This window comes from Ursus maritimus, unplaced genomic scaffold, assembly GCF_017311325.1.
Source record: "Ursus maritimus isolate PB19 unplaced genomic scaffold, ASM1731132v1 scaffold_16, whole genome shotgun sequence".
NCBI classification, from domain to species: domain Eukaryota; kingdom Metazoa; phylum Chordata; class Mammalia; order Carnivora; family Ursidae; genus Ursus; species Ursus maritimus.
In genome coordinates, this window is record NW_024424008.1 from 9135299 (window position 1) to 9153253 (window position 17955).

The 17955-nt window shown below is 39.9% G+C and overlaps 1 protein-coding gene across 1 annotated transcript in view; it reads left to right on the forward strand.

The window, feature by feature from the left end:
• PPME1 (protein phosphatase methylesterase 1) overlaps nucleotides 1-17955 on the forward strand; it is an 83918-nt gene that overhangs the window by 64692 nt on the left and 1271 nt on the right. The window contains exons 9-14 of the mRNA XM_040631319.1: nucleotides 5-63; nucleotides 2941-3064; nucleotides 10811-10940; nucleotides 12047-12091; nucleotides 15954-16018; nucleotides 16628-16695. Of these exons, the coding sequence (XP_040487253.1) occupies nucleotides 5-63; nucleotides 2941-3064; nucleotides 10811-10940; nucleotides 12047-12091; nucleotides 15954-16018; nucleotides 16628-16695 (491 nt within the window). The remainder of the gene's footprint in view (nucleotides 1-4; nucleotides 64-2940; nucleotides 3065-10810; nucleotides 10941-12046; nucleotides 12092-15953; nucleotides 16019-16627; nucleotides 16696-17955) is intronic.

Here is a 17955-nt window from a genome sequence, read left to right on the forward strand (position 1 = left end):
GAAGAGCGGTCAGATTCGAAATTTGGAGTCAGCCCGGGTCTCAATGGTTGGCCAAGTCAAACAGTAGGTCTTATTTTTCCCTGTTGGGCTGGGTAGAGACTGAAACATGTTGAGGGAATTACAAATTGCTTTTTGTTTTAGACCTGTCCTACTATCCTGAATGGCTTTAGATAATTTTTACAAATGAGCTCAGTTGGGCTCGCCTCATAGCTTTTCTTTTCTTTTTCTTTTTCTTTTTCTTTTTTTTTAAAGAAATCCCAAAGCCTATATATAATATAGGATTACCTTTTTAATGCAACTCTGGGTCTTAAAAGGTGAAGAATCCCAGAAGATGGACATTAAAAATTAAGTATCCAGTCTAGTGCTGGAAGCTATGATTTTATTCTGGTAATGGTTCTTAGCCAAACCTGACCAGGAAGAAATCACAGTATAAAAGCTTTAGTGTAGCCTGAGTGAAAGCCAAATTCTAAGGCTAAGCTAAGATTATTTAGCCCAACTGATCTTCTTGGATAAGGTTACATGAGTCCTGAGTATTGCTATGTAGTCACAAAATAAACTTTAGATGAATTGAGAAAATGTTGCCCAGCAGAACAGACAGGGAGCACAGAGTTGACGAAAATGATAATGGCATTACTGAATGCCTGCTATTTGCCAGGCACTGTACCAGGTATTTTATATACATGCTCTCATTTTAAAAATTTTATATTATGGAAATTTTTAAACATATAGAAGTAGAATAATACAATGAACCCCAGTATACATATTGCCTGTTTTCAACAGTTGTTGACTCATGGCCAGTCTTGTTTCATCTGTGCCCCTTTATTTTCCCCTAATTACAAAATATTTTGAAATAAATTCCAAGATTTCAGTAAACCCTAAATGATAAGGACACTTTAAACACACTCACAATACCGTTATCACACCTAAAAAATTTAATAGTTCCTTAATGTCATCAAATGTCCATTCAGTATTCACATTTCTAATTGTCTCACTGATAATTTTTTTATAGATCAAATCAGAATTACAATAAGGTAGATACATAGCAATTGGAGGATGTATCTCTTAAGTATCTTTTGATTTATAAGTTCCCCTTTCGTCTCATTGTTTTTCCTTGCAATTCATTTGCTGAAGAGACCTGGTTGTTTGCCCTGTAGAATTTCCCACAATCTGGATGTTCTGATTGATTCCTGAAGCTGTAATTTCACATGTTCCTCTCTTAACTGTACTGTCTGTAAATTGTTAGTTACATCCAGAGACTTGATCAGGCTCAGGTTTGTTATTATTTTGGCTTTTTATTTGTTTGTAAGGATAGGTACTGCCTTTAGGAAGCAAGTAATTTCTGGTTGTCTCTTTTTGAGTGTTGCTAGCCATCGATCATTACCTAGATTCATTAATTCATTTGCACCATCTCATTTTATCTTTACAATACCTCTTTAGGTAAGTATTGTTTTGTAGGTGAGAAAATGGAAGTTCAGAAAAGGTAAAGTGGCTTTCCCAGGATCACACAGCTAGTGAATGACAGAGCTCAGATACAGTCTCCTGTGTATTTGACTTCAAGGCCTATATTATAGACTTTATGCCTAAAAGTGCATTTTGAGTAGTAATATCCAGCAAACACAAAGCAGTCTTTGAATAAGCTGTGAGACTGCCCACTTTGCAATGCCTAAATATTTTGAGATCAGATTCGTTTAAGCAGTGGTAAAGCATTTTGTGAGGAAGTTTTATGGTTTGTATTCAGGTAGTTCAGTGATTTTTAAATTTTACCTAAAATGTAAATTTAAGTCTTAATATGTAAACTTGTGTATATAGTGTGTTTTAATTGTCACATAGATACCAGATAGAATCTTCCTGCCCTTCTTGATCTAGGTGAAATTCTCTTGAACCTCCTAATCCATAGCTGTGGAAATCCAAAGCACGTCTTGTTTCTTTGTTATACTCCCTTGACCCTAGATGTGAAACTTGACACCTCAAGTTCCATAGAACACCCCCACTTGACAAAACATTTTGTGAACATACACTTTACTGAGATTGGTAGAGAAGACAAGGAAGGACAAGTTAACACTGTTAAAAATCCACCACTGAAGTTTCACTGACCCTTCAATTTATCCCAGTCTCTTTATCTTGCTTGTTCTCTCTCTTCTCCCTTCTCTCTCCCTTTCAAAGGCAAAATAACAAATCCTTCTTTATCATGCAAAACAGACCTTAGTACTAGCTGCTACCTAGGCCCTTGGGATTTTTACCTTTAATATTGTCAGAGTATTTTTTCCAACAAGGTCTTTCTAAAAGGAATTATGGTATCAGCTGTTCATATAATAATTTTTCTACCTAATTAAGTAATAAAGATTGTTTTTTAGAGGAAAAACAACAACAGTAATTGGTTGGATCAGATGTTCTAATCCGCAAGGTTCAGCTGGCTATGGTTATTGTAATTGTCAGTTTCTATCAGCTAATTGAAAGTGGGGGCCTTTTACCCATGCTGTTTAAGCCTTGCTCTACTGTAAGCAGGGTACAGTAGAAGAGTACCATCAAGTTAATTGGGCCTGGATTTGCCTTCCAGCCTCATCTCCTAATAAGCCAGGTGATCTTGGACAATTTTTTTACTTTTCAGGGCTACTTCATAGGATTTTTATGAAGATCATATAAGATAATGTCAATAAAACTCTTGTCACCATGCTACAGAAAATGCTTACTCCCTTCTGTGGGTCAGCATTGGCGCAAGAACTGGAAACCAGACCTTGAAATATAGTCATACCTTCCATAGCCCTGGTCTATTTCTGCACATTTTTAAATGCACATTGTTCACATCCTCCTTCTCCCTGAAGCATTAAGTTTTAAATGACATTTGATTGTTAAAGACTGTAAGTACAGTATCTCTGAGATAATTTGTGTATAAAAGAAAGATGTATGACAGCACTTTAAAAAAAAAAAAAACCCACCTAGGTGTGAAGGAATTACAAGTCCGGAAGGCTCAAAATCTATAGTGGAAGGAATCATAGAGGAAGAAGAAGAAGACGAAGAAGGAAGTGAGTCCGTAAACAAGAGGAAAAAGGAAGATGACATGGAGGTGAGTGAAAGCTGGCATTCTTGGAAGGATGGGGCAGTGAATCGTTTGAGTGTGTGGGGGTGGGGAAGGGAAGGTGACATGTTCTTTTTGTTCATCATTAGATATTTTAGAGGGTGAAGATATTATAATAGATATTTAGGTTAACTATAAGATATAAGGCACTTGTTGATAGCTTTGACAAATTGGAACATAAAACTTAGAGTATATACCCTACCCTCAAACAGACTGCTCTCTCATCAGATTCTCTCTCACCTCAGTACTCTGTTCCTATGGTTTATCTCATGAGACAATCTGATTTCCTACTAGTCTACGCTAGGCCCATCAGATCTTACTCATCTTTCAAGGTGTATCTCTTCAGGGAAGTTTTCTGACCTCATTTTATATCAGTCCCTCTCCAGTATAGCACTGAGAGTCTGTATGACATAACTTAGCACTATCTTTGGAAGTCGTGGCTAAATCATAGAATTGATTTTCATAAACGACATTCAAAGATACTATGGTCTCCTGTAGTCATCCCTAGAATGCAGATTCAGTGTCCTTTAATTGCACAAGAGTTGTCTCCCGACAAAAATAACCTGTGTATTTTGAGCACAGGAACTAATGTTCTATATGAATTTCCCTCAGCATTTAGCTGGGGGTGGGGGGGCGTGTGTGTAGCAAGTGTTCTGTGAGTACTTGTTGAACACTTGATTTGAGGATAGTCATGGGAAGGAGTGTTTTTTTCTTGGAAATGGTTGGTGAGCATGAGCAGCAGACTTTCTGGGATGGATTATAAACATCTTACTAATGGCAAGTAATGGACTTGGTGTACACCACATATTCCCTTATGTCTGGAAGGAGGAGAGGACAATTGACCCTTGAACAATATGGGGGTTAGGGACACTGACCCCCAACACAAAAATCCAACTATAACTTTTAGGGCACCTGGATGGATCAGTTGGTTAAGCGTCTGACTCTTGATTTCAGCTCAGGTCACAATCTTAGGGTCGTGAAATTGAGTCCTGTATGGGGCCCCGTACTGGGCATGGAACCTGCTTAAAATTGTCTCTCTCCCTCTCCTTCTGCCCCTCTGCGCACACCCCCACCCCACACATGTGCACTCTCTCTCTAGAAAAAAAAACAACTATAACTTGGCTCCCTAAAAACTTAATCACTAATAGCCTACCAGAAGCCTTACCAATAAGATAAATAGTTGAGCAATACATAATTTGTATATTTATATATATTAAATACTGTATTCTTATAATAAAGTAGCTAGACAAAAGGAAGTGTTCTTAAGAAAATCATGAGGAAGATGGGGCGCCTGGGTAGCGCAGTCGTTAAAGCCTCTGCCTTCGGCTCAGGGCGTGATCCTGGCGTTCCGGGATCGGGTCCCACGTCAGGCTCCTCCGCTATGAGCCTGCTTCTTCCTCTCCCACTCCCCCTGCTGTGTTCCCTCTCTCGCTGGCTGTCTCTCTGTCACATAAATAAATAAAATCTTTAAAAAAAAAAAAAAGAAAAAAAAAAAAAAAGAAAATCATGAGGAAGAGAAAATGCGTTTGTAGTACTGTACTGTTTCCAGATCCATGTATAAGTGGGCCTGCACAGTCCAAACCTATATTGTTTAAACAGCAGCTGTACATTTTTTTAAACAATTTTTAATTTAATGAGGATCTTCTGTCATCCTTAAGATCAATGAATAATTCTTTATACCTCTTTGGAATTTATAAAAATATAAACAGTGCATGATTAATTTGCCCTTCCTATACTCTGTGAGGTGAGGAGAGATCTTCTCTCCCGTGTTAACGGTATAGAAACTGAGACTCAGAGATGAAGAGACTTTCCCAAAGTAATCAAGTAACATTTAGTAGATCTGAGACTCTGATAAAAACTCTCAGTTACTTTTTGCCTTTTATGTGCTGGGAGCTATAGTAAGTACGTCACATTTACCATCGCTCGTTCTCATTTTAGCTCTGCATTATAGATATTATCACTGCTTTACAACGCAGGTACAGATTCTTGCCTATGGACATCTATAAATGTTGGTGCTAAAACACACCCAGATCCTCTGGTTTTTAATTCCAGCTTATTTTTTCTTTGTAGTTTTTTTATAAGCCCAGTTACATGGAGTTTAGTAAACTCCAGCAGTTTTTGTTAGGAGGGCAGACTGAAACACATTAGGCAATAAGGAGTACAGCTAAAACAGCCTACCCTTGAGGAAGGACACAGACCCCAAACAACACAAACTATTTCTTGCAAGTAGTAGATAAACAGATCCTGGAGATGTAATGCACAGCACAATAATTATAGGCAACAATACTGTATTATAAACTTCAAAGTTGCTAAGAGATCAGGTCTTAATTGTTCCTAGTACAAAAAAGAAATAATTATGTGACGTGGTGGAGGTGTTAGCGATTGCTATGGTGTTGCATGTCGCAGTACATAAATGTATCAAGTCAGCACATTATACACCTTTAATTAACACAGTGTTATATGTCAATTATAGCTCAATAAAGAAAAATTAAAAAATAAAATGATGGAGAAAATATTAATAATGTAAATTAAACTTAACAACTACAACAACAAAGAGACCAACTTCTAAAGCATGGTGGCCAGGGGCCATTTAGAGCCCATTATTAGCCCTCAGGGGATATCTCTGTTATAACTAATATAAAACGTGGTGTTTGAAATGATCCTGAGACATACATAAGAGTTCTCTTGCATCCATTTTGCTGTGTAAAAGAAGAGAAGATATACATTGGCGGGGGTGGGGGGTGATGTCTAATACAATGTGGTTAAAATATAGAAAAGAAAAGGGAAACTTTAACCTTTGGTCCTTAAAGGAATAAACTTCAGTTGTCCAGGAGGTATTCGTTTATGCATAAATCTCTTTTGTTAAACTGCCTTATTGAAAGGTAACTCATCCAAAGTATACAGTTCAGCGGTTGTTACTAGATTCACAGAGTTGTGCAACCATCACAACAATCTAATTTTAGAACATTTTCATCACTTTCTTACAAATGTCATACCTGTTTGCAGTCACTTCCCGTTTCTCCCCAACATCAGCCCTCAGCATCCACTAATCTACTTCCAGTCTCTGTCGATTTCCCTAATCTGGACATGGAATATAAATGAGTACACATGGTCTTGTGTGTGACTGGCTTCTTTTACCTTAGCATAATGTTTTCAGGATTCATCTGTATTGTAGCACGTATCAGTACTTCATCCCTGCTTAGGGCTGAATAATATTCTTTTGTATGGACAGACCACATTTTTTTATCCATTCATCAGTTAGCGGACATTTGGATTGTTTTCACTTTTTGTCTGTGATGAGTAATGCTGGGTACGAACATTTGTGTGCAAGTTTTTGTGTGGACATAGATTTTTATTTTTCTTAGGTATGCACCCACCAGTGGAATTGCTGGATGCTAATTCTGTGTTTAATCATTTGAGAAATAGCTTGACTATTTTCCAAAGTGCCCACAACATTTTATATTCCCACCACCAGTGTCTGAGTGTTCCAGTTTTTCTACATCCCTGTCAGCACTTGTAATATTGTCTTTCTTTTTTATTATAGCCGTCTTGATGGGTATGAATAGCATCTCATTGTGGTTTCGATTTACATTTTCCTGATGACTATTGATGTTGAACATCTTTTCATGGGCTTCTTGGCCATTTTTTCTCTGGAGAAATGTATATTCAGATCCTTTGCCCATTTTTCAATAGGGTATTTTGTCTTTTTCTTATTGAATTATAAGAGTTCTTTATATATTCTAGATACAAGTCTCTGATTTGTAAATATTTTCTCCTGTTACATGGATTGTCATTTCATGTTCTTGAGGTGTTTTTCGAAGTGCAGAAGTTTGATTTTGATGAAATTCATTTTATCTGTTATTTTGTTATGTCACATCTAAGAAGGTTTTGCCTAGCCCAAGGTCACAAAGATTAATACGTATGTTTTCTTCTCAGAGTTTTCTAGTTTTAGCTCTTATGTTTAGGTCTGCGAGCCATTTTGAGTTAATTTTTGTGTATAGTATGAGGGTAGGAGGTTTAACTTCGTTCTTTGCATGTGGATGTCCAGCTGTCCCAGGACCATTTGTTGGTAAGACCCCACTTTCCCATTTAATTGTCTTGCATTCCTTTTTGGAAATCAAATGACCATAAATGCCAGGGTTTTGCTCTGGACTGTCAGTTCTGTTCCATTGATATGTATGTCTGTCCTTATGCAAGTGCCACTGTCTTCATTATCGTAGCTTCATAGCAAGTTTTGAAATCAGGAACTGTAAGTTTTCCAGCTTTGCTCTTCTTTTTCAAGACTATTGAAATCCCATATTCTTAAGATTTTGATTTTTTGATTACTTGTTATGTGCCAGACCACGTTCCTGTTGTTTTACATACGTGAGTATCTTTAGTTCATCCTTACAATAATTTTCTGTTGCCCACTTTATAGCTCAGAAAACAGACTTGAAGAAGTTAGGTAACTTTCCCAAAGGGACCCACAGTTTATTAGCTGACGATGGAGCTGGTTTTTGCATTAAATCAAGTCTGACTGACACAAAACCTGTCTTCTTAAATGCTTTTCAAGTAAGGTGTTGGGAAATAATGCAAAGCCTGTGGTTGATGCCCTTGCGTGGAGAACCGCATCCTGCCCACATGAACATCCCAGAATGATTGGTAGCCAGCTTTCTGCTTCTTCTATCCAACAGTTAGATCTCATTACACTGATCTGTTTTTTTTTCTTTCTTTAGTTTTCTTTTTTCAAGTTTTTATTTAAATTCCAGTTATTTAACATACAGTGTAATATTAGTTTCAGGAGTAGAATTTAGTGACTCATCACTTACATACAATACCGCGTGCTCATCACCAGTGCCCTCCTTCATATCTATCACCCATTTAAGCCATCCCTCCACCTACCTCCCCTCCAGCAACCCTCAATTTGTTCTCTATAGTTAAGAGTCTGTTTTCTGCTTTTCCTCTCTCTTTTTCCCCCCATGTTCATCTGTTTTGTTTCTTACATTGATCTGTTTTATTACCATTTGTCAGAGGAGGGAATCTAAACTAAATTAACTTTATGATCCAGTTCTCCAAAGAAAGGATATATTATTATAGCCCTGAATACAGGAGCAACTCTAATTCTATCCAGATTTTTTTCTTGGTTTTTATATTTTTAGGACTTGAACTCCTTTTTTAAAATTTCTTTTTATAATATTGCTATCCTTGGAAGTTCCCTTACCTTAAATTTATCATTTGTGTATGAAATACAATGTACATTTCGGAGGGTCTTGCTCTCTCTGGCTGTGGAATCTGTTAGAAGTGGCTCATAAATGGGAAATGTTGCACATGCATTGTTTAGTGAGAACTGGAAGGCCTGACTACCATCCACTGATCTTTTTCTTTCTTTTTTTAAATTTTGGTAAAAAACACATAACAAAAGTTACCACGTTACTCATATTTAAGTGTATAGTTCAGTAGTGTTCATATTGTTGTAAAACAGATCTCCAGAGCTTTTTCATTTCAATCTGAAACACCGTACTCATTAAATAATTTCCCTTTCCTCCCATACCTACCATTTTACTTTCTATGAATTCCGCTACGTTAGATATCTTATAGATGTAGAATCGGTATTTGTCTTTTTGTGACTGGCTTATTTTAGTTAACACAATGTCCTCAAGTTTCCGCTATGTTGTAGCACGTGACAGGATTTCCTTCTTTAAGGCTAAAGAATATGTATAAAACACATTTTGTTTATCCATAGTTCGATAGATATTTGGATTGTTTATACCTCTTGACTGGTGTGAATAACGCTGCGATGAACATGGGTCTGCAAATATCTCTTCAAGACCCTGCTTTCACTCCTCCTGGCTGTATACCCAGAAGTAAATTTGCTAGATCATATGTGGTAGTTTTACTTTTAACTTCTGAGTAACTCCATGCTGTCCTCATAGTGATTGTATCATTGTATAATCCCACCAGCAGTGCCCCAAGAGTTCCAGTTTCTCCACATCTTTGCCAACGCTTGTTAGTTTGTTTTTTTTTTGAGAATAGCCATCCTCATGGGTACAAAGTGATATCTCATTGTGGCTTTGATTTGCATTTCCTTAGTGGTTAGTAATGTTGAGTATCTTTTCATGTACTTATTGGCCATTTGTATATCTTGTTTGGCGAAATGTCTGTTCATGTCCTTTGCCCATTTTTAAATCAGGTTCTTTGATTTTTTGTTACTGAATTGTAGGAATTCTTTATATATTCTGAATATTAACCCCTTATCATATATGTGATTTACAAATATTTTCTCCCATTCTGTACAATGCCTTTTCACTCTGTTGTGTTCTTTGATGCACAGAAGTTTTTAAGTTTGATGTAGTCCATTTGTCTATTTTTGCTTTTGTTGCCTTTGCTTTTGGTGTCATAACCAAGAAATCATTGTCATTTTCAATGTCATGAAAAGCTATATGAAGCTTTCCTGTATGTTTTCTGTTAGAAGTTTTATAGTTTTAGGTCTTATATTTAGGTCTTTAATCCATTTGAGTTAAACTTGTGTATTATCCAACTTCATTCTTTTGCATGTGGATATCCAACTTTCCCAAAACCATTTGTTGAAAAGACTTTTTTCTCCATTAAGTCATCTTGGACCCTTGTTGAAGTTCATTTGGCCATATATGTGAGAGTTTATTTCTGAGTTCTCTAGTATATTCCACTGATCTCTTTGTCTGTCTTTTTACCAGTACCATACTGTTTTGATTACTGTAGCTTAGCAATATGTTCTGAAATTAGAGAGCATGTGTCTTCCAGTTTTATTCTTTGAAAAAATTGTTTTGGCTGTTTGGGGTCCCTTGAGATTCCATATGAATTTTTGATGAATTTTTCTATTTTTGCAAGAATGTCACTGGGATTTTGGTAGGGATTGTGTTGAATCTGCAGATCACTTCAGTTAGTATGGACATCTTAACCATCCAGTGATCGCTAACACAATATGTTGCTGTCTCATGTTCACTTCTAGATTTTCATGTTGTGGTTACTGCAGTATCCCAACTATTTATTTCAGTTATACTATTTCAAATTTTCAATGATGCAGAAAAGTATAGAGAATCATTTATTTGTTCATTTTGAATTTGATGAGTCCATACCATGTGCCTGTGTAGTAGATATCAGGATTTAACAGATACATTTTGTAATATTTGTGTCCGATTTCCTTTTTCAGATTACTATTGCAGGAACATGATACCATTATCATAAATCAAAATATAAGAAAAAATGCTCTACCAGTAAATCAACATATTTTCAGTTTTCCCTTCCAGTTCTTTCCCTATGTGTACCACATTTTTCCAGTAGTAATCTTCACTTAGATGACATGTTATACTCTGCTTCTTTCTCTTAATATTATATCATAAGTATTTTTTTCATACTTTACTGTGCTTTTTATAATTATCCTTTTGATGGATATGTTCTTTTTGTCAAATGGGTATAAGAGAAGCTCAGTCTTGGCTCTACCATTTACTAGCTTTGTGATCTTAAGAAAATCTCCTAAGTTCACTGAAATTAATAGAAATAAAAAGTGAACTTCTAGTTATCTAAACATGGAAATTATAACAATAACCTATACCACAAAGCTGTTTTAATGATTAAGTGCATATGAAAATGTCTGGGACCTAGTAGCCCCTTAGTAAGTGCTAGTTTCCTTCCCTTTCCTTTTTCCAGGGACCTAGTTTTTGTCCTGTTCCTCCTGGGGTTGCCCTCAGAGACTCAGAACTTCCTCTTTTCCTCCAGACCAAGAAAGACCATCCGTACACTTGGAGAATTGAACTGGCAAAAACAGAAAAATACTGGGATGGCTGGTTCCGAGGCTTATCCAATCTCTTTCTAAGTTGTCCTATCCCTAAATTGCTGCTCTTGGCTGGTAAGTGTGTGTGTGTGTGTGTGTGTATCAGCTCAGGCTGCCATAACAAAATAGTTTAGATTGGGTGCTTAAACAGAAACTCATTTTCTCACAGTTCTGGAGGCTGGAAGTCTGAGATCAGGGTATCAGCACAGTCAAGTTCTGGTGGGAGCTTTCTTACTGGCTTGTAGACAACCACCTTCTCACTATGTCCTTAACATGGCAGAAGAGAGAGCAAAAGCAAACTCTCTGGTGTTTATTCTTAAAAGGACACTAGTCCTGTCATATGAGGGCCCTACCCATATGACTGCATTTAATCTTAATTACGTCCTCATTTAACCTTAATTATTTCCATATCTGCAAATGTGGTCACACTGTTGATTAGGGCTTCAACATATGAATTGGGAGGGGGGGGATACAATTCAGTCCATAGCAGTGCAGGTATATCATCATCTGAGTATGTCCTGGTTAAAACTACTCACCAGATGGGGCGCCTGGGTGGCTCAGTCAGTTAAGCGTCTGCCTTCAGCTCAGGTCCTGACCCCAGAGTCCTGGGATTAAGCCCCATGTCGGGCTCCCTGCTCAGCAGGGAGTCTGCTTCCCCTCTCTCTCAGCCTGCCACTCTCCCATGGTCGCTCACTCTCTCTCTCTCTCTCTCTCAAATAAAACAAACAAACTACCTACCGCATGGGTAGTACCTTCCAAAGTCAAGTGCCATCCTCACTCATTTGTGCTCTTCTCCTTTCCACATCAAATCCCTAAACCTAACGAAGCACAGGCATCCACCTGGGATAACCTGATTCTGGCCTGCCTATAATTCCTGGTTAAGCGCAAGTCCTCCTAGAGTGGTGGAAAGATGCTATGAGTATAATGGAAATTTTAAAAAGTAAAGACCTGTTTCAGAAATCAGTTTAAATGATCAAAAAAATTGCAGGGGAACCTCATTCTGGAAAGCTTCATGTGGTGAGCATATACCCTCAAGGAGCTAGGATTGGCATTAACATGAATTGAGAATGTCATCATGTTTACAACTTCGTAACAATTTTTACTTCATACTTGAAGAGCAAAACCTGATTCACACAACCTTTTCTAGTAAGCTACCTCTGGATTCTCCTATTTCGTTCTAGGTGTTGATAGATTGGATAAGGATCTGACTATTGGCCAAATGCAAGGTAAGTAATCAAGAAATTATGTCCAGGGGTGCCTGGGTGGCTTAGTCAGTTAAGTGTCCCACTTGTGATTTCAGTTCAGGTCATGATCTCAGGGTCGTGAGTTTGAGCCCCATGTCAGGCTCCACACTCAGCGTGGAGTCAGCTTGGGCTACTCTCTCTCTCCCTCTGCCCTTCCTCCCACTCATGCTCACATGTGCGTGCTCTCTCTCTCTCTCTCAAATAAGTAAATAAATCTTAAAAAAAAAAAAGAAAGAAAGAAAAGAAATTATGTCCCTAGGTCCTCCTCTGAGGGCAGAGTCAAGTGGAAATTAATGTTCCGAGATGGTGAAATGTAATGGAAAGAGCATGAGCTTTAGAGTTAAGCCCATACTTGACGTCAGCATCCACTCCTGACCCAAATATTTCCCTTTTCTGAGCTTCAGTTTTTTTCCTCCATCTAAGCATGGGAATTAACTCCCATCTACATCTCAGGGTTATAAGGATTAAAATGAGGCAGTGTCTGCAGAGTACATTATAAACCATAAAGTACCCTCTAAATATATAATATTGTGAAGGAGATATTCTGAATACTGATCAGTATTTTTATCACTGTTGGTATTCTTAGGAAAAGGAAAGGTCCAGGATAATTGGGATGCAAAGGGTTGTAAACTGTGTTTAAAAGACAGCATGGTGAGGTGGCAAAAGCACAGACTCCAAGGTTGGGAGTACGACTACTTTCCTACTCATTTGATGACCCCAGGCAAGTTACTTGACCTGCCTTAGCTTTAGTTTTCTCAGTCTATAAAACGAGAACGTGGATGGCAGCTTCACAGGGATCATGAAGTATAATGAGTAAAAAAGTGACATATTGTGCTCAGGTCCAGGTGTGTTGGCCAGATGGAAGTGGGGGCTGTCGGACCAGTTTTGTGGAGGCTCTTGCTTTAGTATGGGTGAAAGGCTTGATAAAGGTGAAGTCAATAGGCATTGGTGTCTTTCGGGTTATGGGAAGAAGAGGTGCTAACTCCAAGGCCAAGGTTTCAGGCTTAAGCAGATTCTGTTCTTGACCTTCCTTTTTTTTCTTTCTCTGGGCAATCTCATGGCTTTTATTTACATCCTGATAACTCCCAAAGCTAAATGTCCAACTCATATCTCTCTCTTGAGCTTCAGACCTGCCCCATGTATAAAACCTATTGGACAGCTCTACTTGGATGTTTATGATCTCAAACTATTCTTTTAGCTGTCCTCAGGCTCTCCACAGAAAAAGGGGCTATATTCCTTTACCACAGTTGTTCAAAGGCTCCTGAATGATTTATCACATTCTGGACCCAGGCACTCCTACCCTACTCCTCCTCCAACTACATAATATCCTGAAGCCTGGAGGAAGATCATGGACTAGGACTGGATGAGTTTTATGGCACTGATGTTGGTAATTCTGAGTTTAGACATCTTTCCTTAAATTCAATTCAAGCAAACCTTTCCTAAGCAGTCTTTCTGTGTAAGACCTATGCTTGATGCTGGACAGACAAAAGAATCAGATATGGCCCCTGAGACTATCTGAAAGCAGTTGATCTGGACTGGAGTAGCATTTGAAACCATTGTTGATCACCAGCCCTGGAATCAAACAGTGCTGGCTTTGAGTCACTGTTACTAGTGTTGTGGCCTGAGTGAATTGCTAACTTCTTTAATCCTGAGTTTTTTCATCTATAAAATAGAAATAATGCCATATCTCAGTACATTTGTATGGTGTTTAAATGCAAAATGTGTGTGAAGTAAGAGTCTGACAAATGATAGCTTCATTATATCCAGGAAGTACTACTCATGATTCCTCATTCGATGCCCTGCTATTTCCCCAGTAAGGATATTGCCAAGACTACCTTCTCTTTCAGAGTATCCCGTGAGTATAGAAAGTAAATGGCTGGAGTGAGGGACATCCCATAAGACAAAGGGAAATGGCCAAATTGGCATAGATTCCAAACCACAGCCTTCCCAGCAGTGTTTAAACCTGAATTAGTTATGGATTCCTAGAAACCTAGCACTCGTTTGTGATGCAACCTGGGTAAATAATTTAGGCTGTCTGAACCTAAGGTTCTTTATCTGTAAGATGAGAGGGAAAGGTTTGGAAATATGCCCACTTCATAGAATAATTGTGAGGATTACCCGTAATCGTTATTTTATGTGTACTAGGCATAGTGTTGTTAGTGTGTGTGAGTTCTCTGATTCTTTATACCCACTTTTCCAAAGAGGAACAAAAATTCATCCCTAGACATCAAGCCCAGGGTGGTTGGAGTTGTAAGTGTTATCAGGTCATTCACTCAATTATCCATTCAAGACTTACTAAGCACTTACTCAATGTCTAGCCCTCTGTTGGGCTCTATTGATATTAGGCCCTGTTCTTAACAGAAATGATATACTCCTAGGGAGGCAAGTACCAGCGGCATATAAAATATAAGCTTACAAAACAAGCAGGGCACAAGCTGCTCTGTGTTTGAACCCAAATGTGTTAGCTGTAGTATATTACGAGATACGAGAGAGAGTGAACTAGGGTAGACGAGGCTGGAGCACCCAGGGGCAGACTACTGCAAGAGGAAGGGCATAAGCTGGGCCTTACTGAATACAGTGGTCTTAGTTCCTCTCCTAATTAAATAAGCAGCGTTGGGCAAATCACTTCACTAACCTTGGTATTTCATCATCTCAGAAAAGAATTTCGGTATTTATCCTATTCAATTTTATAGGGTAGATTTGAGAATCAACTTAAAAAATGGAGAGAAGGGGGGCGCCTGGGTGGCTCAGTCAGTTAAGCGTCTGCCTTCGGCTCAGGTATTGATCCCAGGGTCCTGGGACTGAGCCCCACATCCGGCTCTCTGCTCAGTGGGGAGCCTGCTCCTTCTCCCTCTGCCTGCTGCTCCCCCTGCTTGTGCTCTCTCTGTCACATAAATAAATAAAATTTTAAAAAAAAAATGGGTAGAAGAGTATTTTGAAAAAAATTTAAAGCACTGTGTAACTGGGTTAGGAATCCTGGAGTATGATGACCAGAAGGACTTCCAGACTGTGCTGCCTTATTTTGTAAATGGAGCCACTTAGGCTCTGAGAGTCTGCTCTCTCTACTGAGGGGAAGCTGTGGGTCCCATATCCTTTAGTCTGCTTAGCGGTCTTGCTTTATATGTCATCTCTGTTCAGTCTTAATAGCTATCACATTAATGGTGAGCTTACAGTGTTCTACAAGGCAGTGTGAGAAAGTGGTTAGTACAGTTGGGCATATAGTTAAGCACTCAGATGGAAACTTATTAGTATAATAATAAATTTCAAAGTCCTTAACATAGCTTACAAAACCCTTCACGGTATGGTCCCTGCTTTCTTCTCCAGCCTCATTGTTAACTCTCAAGAGCTCCGTGCCAAACTCTTTATTTTCAGGAGCAAATACCATTTCATCCTTCTTTCCTTTGTGTAGGCTATTTTCTTTTCCTGTGTGGGAAGCCTTTCTGTATCCTTATCTGATTGTGAAGCCTCCTTTCCTACGTCCTTCTAGGTCCATGTGCTCAGTTTTATCATAAGAACTACATGCTACATTAAAATGTTGTGTTTTGTGTTCCCCTACTAGACCATAAATCCTATAAAAACAGGAACTGTTTCTTCCGGTGTCTGGCCCAAAGTAAATGCAAGCTAAATAGTTGCCAAAGTCAAAAATGAAGGGAAAATCACTTGCCCAAGGTTATAGCTACAAGTATTACCATCCTCCTCAAACCTTGGTAATTGGGTCCAAACTATTAGGGAGGGGCGTAGATAGGAAGGTCCTAGACTCCTGGAGTGGCCTGTGAGACCACAGAGGTGGTAAGGAGAGGGCCATTTTAGTCCCTGAGGTCACCTGGATTTGTTTCCTCGCCAGGAAAGTTCCAGATGCAGGTCCTACCCCAGTGTGGCCATGCAGTCCATGAGGATGCCCCAGACAAGGTGAGTCTGGTGCTCTGTGACTATAAAAGGACAGCTGTGAGTCACCTTGGCTCTCACAGAAAATAGCACAAGCCTCTTAGTCAGGCTGAGTTGCCTGCAGCAGCTACTGTGGGGCCTGCACAGATACAACTCCGCCATCTCTCCAGACCTTTCCCTGGCAGCTGCTACGGTCTTAACTTTCTGTGTATGGACTGGCACCGTGCAATTTCACCCCAGGGCCCTCTGGTTAAGATCTTAAGCTCCACTTCTCTCTTGCCCCCAAAAGCCAGATGGAAGAAGGGAAAATTGGGATAGAAACTGCTCCCTAAACTACAGTCACAGTTAGAAGTTAATACACACTCCTACAGAATAAGGTGCTTTTTAACTCTCAGCGGATAATTAAAGCCTTCACATCATTCCTCTTGATTTCTCTGGAGCTATCCTTGCAAGGATGGTGGGGAGGAGTCTCCTAGCCTGCCAGGACTCAGGTCTTTAGGTTTCTGGCTCCCCAGACCTATAAGATCCATGAGTCCACTATAGAGCCTAACCTTCCAGTAGAAGCCCCCAGGACCTCAAAGCTGATTCCCATTGCCAACACCATATAGCCTGGAATATCTCTCCCTCTTCCAGGTAGCTGAAGCTGTTGCCACTTTCCTGATCCGGCACAGGTTTGCAGAGCCCATCGGTGGATTCCAGTGGTAAGGAAGTAACAAAGGTTTAAGGAGCCCAGCAGTGCTGGCCAACTCCAACAAAAAGATATTTGCAGCGTTATAAATATCTCTGCCTTAGCCCTGCCTGCTTTAGGTCACCGTGCCTTTCTTCTTCCTCCTCAACACAGAGCCCAGCACATGTGTTTCTGCAAACCCGTGGTCGATGGTTTCTGTGTGCTACGGTCAGTGGGTTGCTGCTGAGCTGAGATTAAATTGTGCCTAGTCCCCACTCCACCCCTCCTCCCACTTCTTGAGGTGCCTCCTTCCCTGAGGAGGCTAGGAGGGGAATCGGTCTTTTTCCAGACTCTTAGAGAAGTTCTGTATGCCTTCTCCTGCTCTGCTGCTGAGGAAGGCTGGGCAGTCCCTGGAGACTGTGGAGCGATCCAGAGCGGGGTTTTCAGCCTCGGCACTATCGACATTTGGGGGCGTAGCCTGTGTATCGTGGGATGTTTGACAGCATCCCTAGCCTCTGTGCCCTGGAAACCGGTAGCACTCCCACACACACACACACAAAGTTGTGACAAGCAAAAATGTCTTTGGATTTTCCCAAATGTCTCAAGAGAGACAAAATCACTCACAGTCGAGAAACACTGGTTTGAGAGGAAAAAGGACGCCTCTCATGCTAGGAACTCTTCTGATTAGGGAGACACAGTTAAGACTCTTTGTTGAGGAGGAGGAGGAAGAGAGGCATGATTTCCCAAACCACACAGCCCTGGCCCCACCTTAGGGAGCTCCTCGTCTGGGCTGCAGTATGCCCCTGACCCTCAGAGAGCCCACGAGCCTGCTGAGTCAGATCTGCCAGCTGGAAAGTCTCCTATCTGATTTTGGTGAGGGTCCGGGGGAGCTGGTTCCCTACCCTCAGGAATCTGAAGAACGGTTGAAAAGAAATCGCTTCTGCAGTAGAGAACTCTGAGTGCCAGGACCTGGGAGGTGAGGGTGACAGGGCAGGATAGGCATTGGCAACGATGACAGGAGCCTGGTACGGTGAGCCACACATGTGACTCCCTCATGTCGAACCACCCCTCAGGCACCTAATCATTGATGGATCCCAGGAATCAAAAGTAAAGACTTAGTTTTTCTTGATAGTAATGTTTAAGCCCCTAGACCATTTGGTCACATCATCAGTTCACAGAGAGCAGAGCCCGTGTCTAGACCTAGATGGGGCTGTGGGGAGGTCGGACAGATCTGCAAGGGCCTTGGTGGTCATGAGGGTCCCGGGGCTTCCTGGAGGAGAAGGGGTGAGCAGGG